Source organism: Macaca fascicularis, chromosome 7, assembly GCF_037993035.2.
Source record: "Macaca fascicularis isolate 582-1 chromosome 7, T2T-MFA8v1.1".
NCBI lineage: Eukaryota > Metazoa > Chordata > Mammalia > Primates > Cercopithecidae > Macaca > Macaca fascicularis.
The window spans coordinates 28,187,647-28,199,694 of record NC_088381.1 but is presented as its reverse complement, the minus strand read 5'-3'; the positions used below and the strand labels follow the sequence as shown (position 1 = coordinate 28,199,694).

Genomic DNA, 12,048 nt, shown 5'->3' with positions numbered 1-12,048 from the left:
GTAAATATAAAACACAAAACTATAAAACTTCTAGAAAATAACATAGAATATCTAGGTTGTACTTTTATAAGCAACACCAAAAGTATGATCCATGAAAGACAAAATAGAAGTTCTCAAGTTAGAAACATGTATGTATGTGTGTATGTATGTATGTATTTTTGAGTCAGAGTCTCACTGTGTCCCCCAGGCTGGAGTGCAGTGGGGCGATCATGGCTCATTGCAGCCTCGAACTCCTGGTCTCAAGCAATCTTCCCATCTCTGCCTTGTGAGTAGTTGAGACTACAGGCATATACCACCACAACTAGCTAAGTCTTTCTATTTTTTTTGTAGAGACCAAAAAGTATGACTATTTTGGCCAGGCTGGTGTCAAACTCCTGACCTCAAGGAATTCTCCTGCCTCAACCTCTTAAAGTGCTGGGATTACAGGCATGAGCCACTGCACCCAGCAAGTAAGTTGGCCTTTACTGAAGTTAAAAACTGCTGCTCTGAGAAAGACCCTGTTAAAAGATTTAAAAGGCAAGCCACAGACTGGGAAACAATTATTTAAAAACTACGTATCTGCTAAAGGACTTATATTCAAAATATACAAAGAGCTCCCCAAAACTCAACATGATACATGTTACAACATGGATGAACCTTGAAAACATTATGTTAAGTAAAATAAGGCAGACACAAAAGGAAAAATATTGTATGCTTCCACTTATGAACTATCTACAAGAGTCAAATTAATAAGACCGAAAGTAGTTTAGAGGTGACCAGGGACTGAGGAAGGCAGGAATGTGGTTATTGCTCAATGGTTAAAAATTTCTTTTTGAATCCCAGCACTTTGGGAGGCTGAGGTGGGTAGATGACCTGAGGTCGGTAGTTCAAGTCCAGTTTGGTCAACATGGTGAAACCCCGTCTCTACTAAAAATACAAATTTTAGCTAGGTGTGGTGGTGCACACCTGTAATCTCAGCTACTTGAGAGGCTGAGGCATGAAAATTGCTTGAACTTGGGAAGCAGAGGTTGCAGTGAGTGGAGATTGCACCATTGCACTCCAGCCAGGGTGACAGAGTGAGACTCTGTCTCAAAAAAAAAAAAATTCTTTTTGGAGTGATGACAAACTTTTGGAAATGGTGATAGTTGCATAACATTGTGAATATATGTGTGTGTGTGTGTATATATATATGTGTGTGTGTGTGTGTGTGTGTGTGTGTGTGTGTGTGTGTGTGTGTGTGTATTTATTTTTTTGAGATAGAGTCTCCCTCTGTCACCCAGCCTGGAGTGTAGTGTTGTGATCTCGGGTCACTGCAACCTCCACCTCCCAAGTTCAAGCAATTCTTGTGCCTCAGCCTCCCAAGTGTCTGGGATTACAGGCACCTGCCACCACACCTGGCTAATTTTTGTAGTTTTAGTAGAAATGGGCTTTCGCAGTGTTGGCCAGGCTGGTCTTGAACTCCTGGCCTTAAGCAATTCACCTGCCTTCGCCTTCCAAAGTGCTGGAATAACAGGCAAGAGCCACCACCCGGGTCATGAATATATTTAATGTTACTGAATTGTATGCTTAAAAATAGTCAAAATGGTGAATTTTGTGTCAGGTACATTTGTCACAATTCAAGAAATTAGTAATGTAATATAAATATGCAGAAAAGCATTGAATTATACACTTTAAATGGATTAATTATGTCATGTGTGAATTACATGATTTTGGTATCTTGTTTAAAAAATCTTTTGCTGGCCGGGCGCGGTGGCTCAAGCCTGTAATCCCAGCACTTTGGGAGGCCGAGACGGGCGGATCACGAGGTCAGGAGATCGAGACCATCCTGGCTAACACGGTGAAACCCCGTCTCTACTAAAAATACAAAAAACTAGCCGGGCGAGGTGGCGGGCGCCTGTAGTCCCAGCTACTCCGGAGGCTGAGGCAGGAGAATGGCGTAAACCCGGGAGGCGGAGCTTGCAGTGAGCTGAGATCCGGCCACTGCACTCCAGCCCGGGCTACAGAGCAAGACTCCTGTCTCAAAAAAAAAAAAAAAAAAAAAAAAAAAAAAAAAAAAAAATCTTTTGCTATCCCAAGGTTATAAAAATATTGTTGCAAAAGCATTAAAGTTTGCTTTTCCCAATTCTGTCTTTAATCAATCTATAATTGATTTTGATGTATAGTATAAGGCAGGGATCTAATTCATCTTCTCTCACAGAAAACTAATTGTTCCAGCAACATTTATTGAATACGTAACTTTATGTCTGTTATAGATTAAGTTCTCCAATGTATTTGAATCTGTTTACTGGCTTACTTCATTGTCCCTTTGTTATGTTTTTCTGTCTCAGCACCAGTCCCACATTGCTTTAGTTCTCATAGTTTTTAAGTATTGATGGCTATGACGGTAACCCTCTTTCCTAATTCTTCTTCAGGAATGCCTTGGCTCTTGTTAGTGCTTTATCTTTCATATGAATTTCAGGATAACTCTGTCATGCCCTTCGAAGAATCCTATAGAAATTTTGTTTGGAATTATAACGAATTTAACATTACTTTGTAAAGAAAATGATGTTTTCATTATTTTGCATTTCCCATTCACAAACATGGTATATCTCTGCTTTTATTTATATTTCTTTTATGTACTTCAAAAAAGTTTTATATTTTCCATACAAGGCACACTTTTCTTTCTTTTATTTTTTATCTTTTTATTTATTTATTACCTTAAATTTTTTTTTGCTCCTACTCCACCAGGAACAATTTTATTTTGTTAAATTTATTCCTAGGTATTTTTGATGGTATCTGGAATGTCATCTTTTTCACACTTATATTTTCTTATTGAGTCATGCAATTGATGTTTGTATATTGATCTTGTATCTTGTAACTTTGGTGAACTCTTGTTTGAGCAGTTCTAATGTAGTCATTATCTGTGTTGCCTGTAAACATTTTAGTATTGGCTACTATCTGTAAACAACAGTTTGTTTATTTCTTTTCAATCTTCATTTTCCTTTCTTCTTTTTAAAATTGCATTGGCAAAGACCTTCAAAACAATGTTAAATAGAGGCAGTAATAGGCTTCCTTTTCTTACCCTTCCCTTCAAAGGAAATGCTTTTAATGTTTCATCATTAATTGTGATGAACTATGTTGTAGGTAGATACATATTAAAACAATTTTGAAGTTCTGGTTTAAGAAGGAAAACAATGAACATCTAATAACACCTCATGTAACCCAGTTCTTTAAAACAAAACAAAACAAAACAAATAAACAAAACAGGGCCAGGCATGGTGGCTTAGGCCTGTAATCCCAGCACTTTGGAAGGCCGAGGCTGATCGATCACTCGAGGTTAGAAGTTTGAGAGTTGGGAGGCCGAGACGGGCGGATCACGAGGTCAGGAGTTCGAGACCATCCTGGCTAACACGGTGAAACCCCGTCTCTACTACAAAATACAAAAAACTAGCCGGGTGAGGTGGCGGGCGCCTGTAGTCCCAGCTACTCGGGAGGCTGAGGCAGGAGAATGGCGTAAAAACCCGGGAGGCGGAGCTTGCAGTGAGCTGAGATCCGGCCACTGCACTCCAGCCTGGGCGGCAGAGCGAGACTCCGTCTCAACAAAAAAAAAAAAAAAAAAAAAAGAAGTTTGAGAGAAGCCTGGCCAACATGATGAAACCCCATCCCTACTAAAAAGACAAAAAATTAGCCAGGCATAGTGGCGCACACCTGTAGTCCCAGCTATTCAGGAGGCTGAGGCAGGACAATTGTTTGAACCTGGGAGGCAGAGGTTGCAGTCAACTGAGATCACACCACTGCACTCCAACCTTGGCAACAGAGCAAGACTCTATCTCAAAACAAACAAACAAGGAAAACCCCAAAGCCAAACCAAAACAAAAAACCCCAGGGTCTCCCTGTGTTGCCGAGGCTGGAGTGCAGTGGCGTGATCTCTGCTTAGTGCAGAGATCGCCTTCTGGGCTTAAACGATCCTCCTATCTCAGTTTCTCAGGTAGCTGGAACTACAGGAGTATGCCACATGCCCGATTAACTTTTGTATTTTTTTTTTGAAATGGATCTCACTATGTTGCCTAAGCTGGTCTTGAACTCCTGGGCTCAAGTGATCCTCTTTCCTTAGACTCCCGAAGTGCTGGAATGGGCCACTGCGCCAGCTCAGTTCTTTAATCTTCAGATAAAAACTTTCACTCATGCAGTAAACTTTTTCTTAGTGGAAAACATTATATGCTATCTCATTCCTAGATTGTAAACTCTTTGAAGGAAGACACTTCTTTCTTGAAACATTACCAGATCTTGTCTATATATTGAGACAGATTCTGCCTCTCTCTTGGGTCCTGAAATGGACACACGAGATACCACCGAAAAGTTCATGCGTGGCAGACTTATGCTAAAACAATCCAAACTAGCATTCAGGATCTTTTTACTACACTTCAATTCAACCACTTGTAATTATGTTTTTTTTTTTTTTTTTTTTTTTTTCCCACTGAGCTAGGCACTGCTGGAGCTAAAAAGATGAGTAAGACCCAGTTATGCCTCCCAGGAGCATGTATCTGTTGGAGGAGATAAGACAAGCTCATGCATGTACATGCAAGTACAAACACAAAACACAGAGAGTTAAATACTAAACCAGAAGTATTAATACAAACCTCTTGGAGTTCAAAGATGAAACAATAACGGTTGGGTAGGTGGGAAAAAGGGACCATTGGGAAGAATTAGGAAAAAATCTCATGGAGGATGTATCATTTGAAACAGAACTTAAAGATTTAAAAAATGTAGTAGAGGGTACTGGAAGAGTGTTACTATTGGAAGGAATAACATGCAAGGTATGCAAGTAGGAACAAGGAGGCCAGTTTCAGAGGCTCTGTTTGGCAGGAATATGTGGAGTATACAGAATAAGTTATAGATGGGGTATGGTCAGAAAATGAATAATAAAAATAGAAATAATAGCTTGAACGCCAATGTAGGTTTTTAGTAATGCTGTTGTCCCCAGAGAGCCATTGTAGGAGTTTTGAGTGGGATGGTGATGTGGAAGCTTGCTCCTGTCCCATCCTTTGTCTCCTGAGCAGTATTAGCTTTGCCTCTGTCCAGCACAGCAACATACCAAAACTTCAGCCAACGAATCAAACCTCCTGGCTCCGGACCTTCCTACAAGGTACCTCTTCTTGGAGAGCTGTCCAAAATACAACAGAAACCAGGCACTAGATGCTAGTAAATGTGTACAGTGTGTTGAAAGGGTGTTCAAAAGTAGACGGTGTTCAGATGAAGAGTACAGATAAGAGGTCTTTGGTGGTTATAATATTAATAGCAATACGGGGCAGGGAGTTGCGATTTCAGGGTGTCAAAGAATAAACTGACGAAAAGAAGATGAATGCAGATAGTAAATTCCAACTACTGAGCCAGAAGAATGAATTGTATGTGGCCAGGCTTTTGAGGCAGCCAGGACTTAAATTGGCACTAGTGTACAAAGTGTGAAACCCGAACAACTAGGGGGTTATTTTGAGGCCACCCATTAGGCCTTAGAAGTAGTATCCCTCCTAGTGCAATTTGGAAAGGACTGAGCTCTGCGGCTATTAAGATGGCCCTGGAGAAGCTGTCTGTGTGTGTCTGATGATCTTAAGTTTTTCTGTGACGTGGACTTTGAGGTCACCGGGGTAGGGGGAGGGAAGTACCCTTGGCATTGGCCGAGCTTGAAGGTCTGAGCTGGTTCCTGCTGGGGAATAAATAAAGGAGGCAGAGCAAAGCTTTTTTTTTTTGGCCGTGGCCAGGGCAGGGTTCTGTCGGGGCTCTATCAGCATGGAGCAGGGGTCCACCTGGGGCGGAGGACGCCTGCAGATGGGCCTCCCTTAGCCCCCACGGCCGCGGGCTTCAGCGCGCCCCCGCTCCCTCGCTCCGCAGGGTCTCCCCGGTACCGGCAGGCCGCAGTGGGAGCTGCTTTCGCTCTTCCCCTTGCGGGTGCGTGTGCCGTGGACGCCCCGGCAGGCAGGACGCGGAGGAGGAGGCGGCCGCCATGCCCGGCCTGCGGCTCCCCGCCTCGGCTTCCCGCCCGCCGCCCCCGCGGAACGGCCTGCTGCAGCCCCTGTGAGGAGGAAGAGGCGGCGGCGGAGGAGGAGGAGGCACCACCCCCTTGGCAAGCTCCCCGACCCGGCGGCCTCGGCAGGACCCATGGCGGATTCCTCGCCCGCACTATCCCTGCGGGAAGGCGGCCCCCGCGCGCCGCGGCCCTCGGCCCCCTCGCCGCCGCCGCGCTCGCGTTCCGGCTCCGAGTCCGAGGAGGCCGAGCTGTCGCTGAGCCTGGCCCGCACCAAGACCCGCTCGTACGGCAGCACCGCCAGCGTGCGGGCTCCGCTGGGCGCCGGCGTCATCGAGCGCCATGTGGAGCACCGGGTCCGCGCGGGCGATACGCTGCAGGGCATCGCGCTCAAGTACGGTGTCACGGTGAGCAGGGCGCGCCGCCGCGGCCCGGGCTGGCAGCTCCCGCGCGGGAGGCGGTGCGGCTCGGGGTGCGGGTGGGGGTGAGGGTGGGACTGCGGGTGGGGGTTTGGGGGATAGGGAGTCGCAGGGACGGCCGTGAGTCTTCGGGCGACTCGGCTCCCAGGGCTCGCTCAGCGCGCGCTGCTGGCCACCGCAGTGGTCGCCCAAGCTGGTCCTGCAGCCGGTGGGGCGGGTCGCCAGGGCTCCCTCCCTAGGTAGCTGCATCCAGTTCCCGGGGCCCCGCCCAGGCTCAGACTAGATCTGTCGCGTGAGGGAGGCCAAAGAGTACTAGGGCTTTGGCATCCCCGGGAACCACTTTCACCCGATTTGCAGTCCCCATCACTCCACTCTATATTTACGCAAAGCCCAGCTGAGGTGTATTTTGTTGTCTGTGAAAACAAGCTCCGTGATGAGTCAGGAATGGTGCAGTTGTTCCTACTGGGTGGTTCTGGTGCTATCGATTATGCTTCTTTATGTAGAAGTGAAATTACACCCTCTGGGCTCACTGGCAACCGCGAATGTGACACCTGTCGCTAAGCAGCAGCCAAGAACTGTGGTGTAGGTGAGCTGGAGGGCTGCGTTTATTACAAATTTATAAGTGTGTGTGTCTTGGGTGTATTGCATTACACCTCTGGGAAGAACATGGAAACCTGAGGGAACAAATTGTTTCATTAAAATTACTTATAATTAACTGTGAGCTATGTGATGGCCTTTTAACATTTGGGCCTTGTATCAGTTTTCAGTGTTCTTTCTCGAAGTACCTTAGACAGCAGTGGGAAGAAAGAGGATCTTATCTATATCTTTCTCTTAAAGTGAAACTCTTTCTGGCCATTTACCGAATGAAGGAGAATCAGTATGAAGGAGAATGTATTTTGCATATTTAAGCTGGTATGTGTTTACCTATCACGTCCTTCTCTCTTTGAAATATTTTGAGAGGGACCTTGCTGTGCAGTCGTGTATTGACTTTATCATGCCCATTCTGCCGTCTTGGGAGTTCTGTAAATGTGAACATAGAACTACAATTCTCCATGTGCATTAATGGGGCCTGGTTTGGGTCAGAGCCGGAGGAAAGTGAAGTTGGGAAATACCAGTAGCTACCCTCTGCTGACTGCCTCCGGTGTGGCAGGCATTGCATTTGTCTTGTTTCATCTTTATCTTATTTAATTTTCACAATAAGCCTAGGAGGTAGGTGTAATTAATCTTTTTACAGATGAGAAGATGGATGAGAGGTAGGGATATTTTCCAAGTATGATCATTCATTGAGACCAGCTTGAATTAACAGTGATAAAGCATTTGCTCTTCTCTAGATATTACTTTTGATAACCATTTTTATTTTTATCCTAGTCTTATCAGGAGCTCTCTCAGCATCCTGGCTACTGAAGAAGGACAGTCTTTTCTGTCTGGTTTTCTGGCATCTTGCCTTACTAGGCTAGTGACTGCACCTAGGAATCTGTGATATGCAGAAGAATGTTTTTTTCCCATACTGTCTTCCCATGCAATCTCTCTATGACCCACAGCTCTCTGTGGTTTCACTTGAGGTGATTATAGATAACTGCTATACATCTGTTCACCACCTTTGATCAAATGCTTTCTAATCCCTGTTATGTCTAATATAGATCCTGTTACTCATAACCTCATTACTCCTTTTTAAAATTAAAGTGTAAATCAGATTTTTCATTGCTTTTATAAAGACTTTTTGTTTGTTTGTTTGTTTGTTTGTTTTTTGAGACGGAGTCTCGCTCTGTTGCCCAGGCTGGAGTGCAGTGGCCGGATCTCAGCTCACTGCAAGCTCTGCCTCCCGGGTTTACGCCATTCTCCTGCCTCAGCCTCCCGAGTAGCTGGAACTACAGGCGCCCACCATCTCGCCCGGCTAGTTTTTGTATTTTTTAGTAGAGATGGGGTTTCACTGGGTTAGCCAGGATGGTCTCGATCTCCTGACCTCGTGATCCGCCCGTCTCGGCCTCCCAAAGTGCTGGGATTACAGGCATGAGGCACCACGCCCAGCCAAGACTTTTGATTTTAAGATGTGAAACACAAGTGTAATGAATCAAGAACTATAATTGATAGTGACACATAGTTCATTACAGGGTTTCCCAACCTCAGCACTGTTGATGTTATAGACCAGATAACTGTTGTACGGGGTTGTCCTGTGCAGTGTAGAATATTTAGCAGCAACTCTGGTCTCTACCCACTAGATGCCAGTAGCACTCCCTGACCCCTATTCAGGCATTGCCAGATGTTCTCTTGGAGGCAAACTTACCCCTGGTTGAGGACCACTGGTTTGTTACATGTATTTCTCATTGCTTTGGGCACTGGCTTATAGATGATAAAAATTTTTAGAGACTCCTTCACTGGTAATATAGAATCAGTGAAAGTGATAATACTTACCGTAACAGTGAAGTAATATTTTTGTTTTAATATCTTCAGATTTTTTTTTTTTGAGACAGGGTCTCACTCTGTTGCCCAGGCTGGAGTGCAGTGGTGCTAACATGGCTCACTGCAGCCTCGACTGCCGCTGCACAAGTGATCTTCCCACCTCAACCTCCTGAGTAGCTGGGACTACAGGCCCAAGCCACATGCCCAGCTAATTTTTGTATTTTTTGTAGAGATGGGGTCTCATTATGTTGCCCAGTCTGGTCTCGAACTCCTGGACTCAAGCAATCCACCCACCTCCGCCTCCCAAAGTGTTGGGCCTACAGGTGTGAGCCACTGCGCTGGCCTAATATCTGCAAATATTAATTAGGTTTACTCACTGTGAGATTTTAAGGTGGAAGCTGTAAAGGCAGAAAAATATTTTTCTTCTCCTGACTCAACAGAAAGAAGTTGAGCAAATTAGGTTTCTAGTGTTGACTGGCAAGCTCATCTACAACATATTTAAATGATTGTTTTAAAAGGTCAAAAATGAGATATTGGGGGCTTAGAGACCCAAGGCAGTGCACCTAGAAATTAAGTCAGTCCAGCAAACAATTGACCTGAACATACCATATCTGGCAATCTTGCATAGATGAGCAGAAACTCTCAGGGAAGCCTATCTCTCCATGGCAGCCTCAGCCACCCAGCTGGGTGTCCAGGCAGGACTTCAGTCCTTTGGTGGAAGACTGATTAAGAGCCAGTCGTACTCTAGGTACAAGGAAGTTCCCAGAACAGAGACTCTGACAAGGGGGTGAAGATGGAGACCTGGTTGCCAGCCCTGGATTACAAGGGGAACAAGTTGGGAGCCATTTTCTGAGGTGGTGCTAAAGGACTGGCAGCGGGGTACATCTCAGGATGTGAGAATAGATCCATGTTCCTCAAATTTGCCTGGACAGGACAGGAATACCCTGGGGCAAACTAAAAATAAAGGATCCTAGCTGACATTGGATCTATGGGATTGGAATATCCAGAAAAGGAGTCTAGGAGTCTCTGTTTTGTTTGTTTGTTTGTTTTTGTTTTTGAGACAGAGTCTTACTTTGTCACCCTGACTGGAGTGCAGTGGCGCGATCTTGGCTCACTGCAACCTCTGCCTCCCGGGTTCAAGCTATTCTCCTGCCTCAGTCTTGCAAGTAGCTGGGACTTTAGGCACACGCCACCACACCCGGCTAATTTTTGTATTTTTAGTAGAGATAGGGTTTCACTGTGTTAGCTAGGCTGGTATTCAACTCCTGACCTCATGATCCACCCACCTTGGCCTCCCAAAGTGTTGGGCTTATAAGCATGAGCCACCACACCTGGCCAGAGACTGTATTTTTAACAAGCATGGCTGCTTTGCTTGTTCCCAAAGTACTGTTCTGCCTTAGGGTTCTTGCACTTGCCATTGCATGTGTCTTACTCTAATAGCTGGATGCAGGACCAGCTTCATGGGCATGTGACCTGCACAGTCGCACAAGACCCCATGCTTAGAAGGGCCTCACACTTGGTTTAATGCTCTACTGTCATCTCTTGAAATTTTTAATAGTTTGTGAACAAGGGCCTCACATTTTCATTTTTTTCACTGGCCCTGGGCGAATGATGGAGCTGATTCTGGCTGGGTGATTTGTTCCCTCAAGGCCATCAAGTCTTTGCTTAAATATCTCATTCTTAAGGCCTTTTCTGCACACTCTATGTCAAATTGTAGCCTTTCTTCCCAGTCCGCCAGCACTCTTCCCCAACTTCCCTGCCATATTTTCCTAACAGTATTTATCATTCATCCAATTTTTTTTCTTTCCCTCAGAGCTACTTTTCTGGTGATACATTAGTGAGTAAATAAAAATCTGTGTCCTCATAGAGCTTATATTTTAGTTAGTGGAAACAGTAAGTAGAAAAATAAAATGTCTCATGTCAGATATTGATAAGCATAATGAAAAAAAATCAAGCAGGAGAGGAAGTTGGGGAGGGCTCGTGGAGATGGCTGGAATTTAAAATGGTGTGGCCAGGGAAGGCCTTGCTGAGAAGGAGGTGAGGGAGGGAGCTGTGCAGATATCTGGTGAAGAACATTCCAGGCAGAAGGAATAACCAATGGTGCAAAGGCTTTGAGGTGAGAACATAATTGGCACCTTCCAGGAGTACTGTGGCTGGTGCTTAGAATGCAACGGGGTATAGTTGGACTAGATCACTTTGGACCTTGAAGACCATTGTAAGGACTTTGTCTTTTTCTCTGAGTTGGGATACATTTAAGGGGTTTGAGCAGAAGAGTGACATAATCTGACTTGTGCATTAAAAGGATTACTCTGGCTGCTGCTTTAAAAAGAGTTTGTAGGGAAGCTAGTACCGAGCCAGGAAACCAGATAAGATGATGGCTTTTGTAATAATGCAGGTGGGAGAGGATAGCAGCTCGGACCAAAGCAGTAGAGAAGGAAGGAGGTGGTGAGATGTGGCTGGGGTCTGGATGATTTGCTGATATGCTGTAAATGTTCTGCTTGTTTGTTTACTGTTTAGTTTGAATGTCTCTCCCCTAGAGATGGGCCTGGGCATCCTGGGGATGGGAAAGAAGAATGTGGAGTTTCAAGAAGCTGGCTAGGTGTGACACCTGATGGACCCAAGTTCTTTTGCTAGTGACTTAGGAATGATCATTATGACTCTTTCCTACCATTACTTTTTTAGTCATTGATAGCTACTAAAAACTGGCATTCATTATTTTCGTAACCAACTTCTATTGAGCCTGGTTGGTTTGAGACCTTGGGCTAGATGCTGGGGCTGGAAGATAATACATGTTGTTCTCTTTTTATTCATGGTGAGTTTTTCAGCTACTGCTTTCTAGTAGCTTCTAGCTACTTGAGAAGCCAGGAAATTTGTTTGATTGATGTTTGTATCTTCCATGGCTAGCCTGGAGCCTGGCATGTTGTGAGTTCTCCACATACATGTGGACTCTTCATCCACAAGAAAGCTTGACTGGTTTGAAATAGCCAGCCATGGAGCCCAACAGACACTGGAAGTCAGGGCCCAGGGCAAGGGCTGAGTGAAGAGGTACGGCCTGCTGAAGACTTGAACAGCAAGATTTGGTTTGAGGCTCATTCTCAAATCTATAAAAGACTGCTGCCCTTGCTGGTGCTCAGTGTTTGTCTCCTCCCCTCCACCAGCAGTGGGTCTTTACATTGAGTGACATATAAGTTTAGGCTTGAGCAGCTCTGCCAGAGGAAGAGGCATTGGAGGAAGTGGGTCTGGGAAACT

The 12,048-nt window shown here is 45.1% G+C and overlaps 1 protein-coding gene across 3 annotated transcripts in view; it reads left to right on the top strand.

The window, feature by feature from the left end:
* LYSMD2 (LysM domain containing 2) overlaps positions 1–12,048 on the top strand; it is a 29,500-nt gene that overhangs the window by 8,507 nt on the left and 8,945 nt on the right. The window contains exon 1 of one of the 3 annotated variants that reach the window (XM_045395464.3): positions 6,079–6,387. The exons of 1 other annotated variant lie outside the window; for it this stretch is intronic. In XM_045395464.3, the coding sequence (XP_045251399.2) occupies positions 6,115–6,387 (273 nt within the window). In that variant the 5' untranslated portion in view covers positions 6,079–6,114. Of the gene's footprint in view, positions 1–6,078; positions 6,388–6,834; positions 6,986–12,048 lie in introns of those variants that run through there. One more of the 3 variants, XM_015452831.4, reaches the window with a different exon arrangement.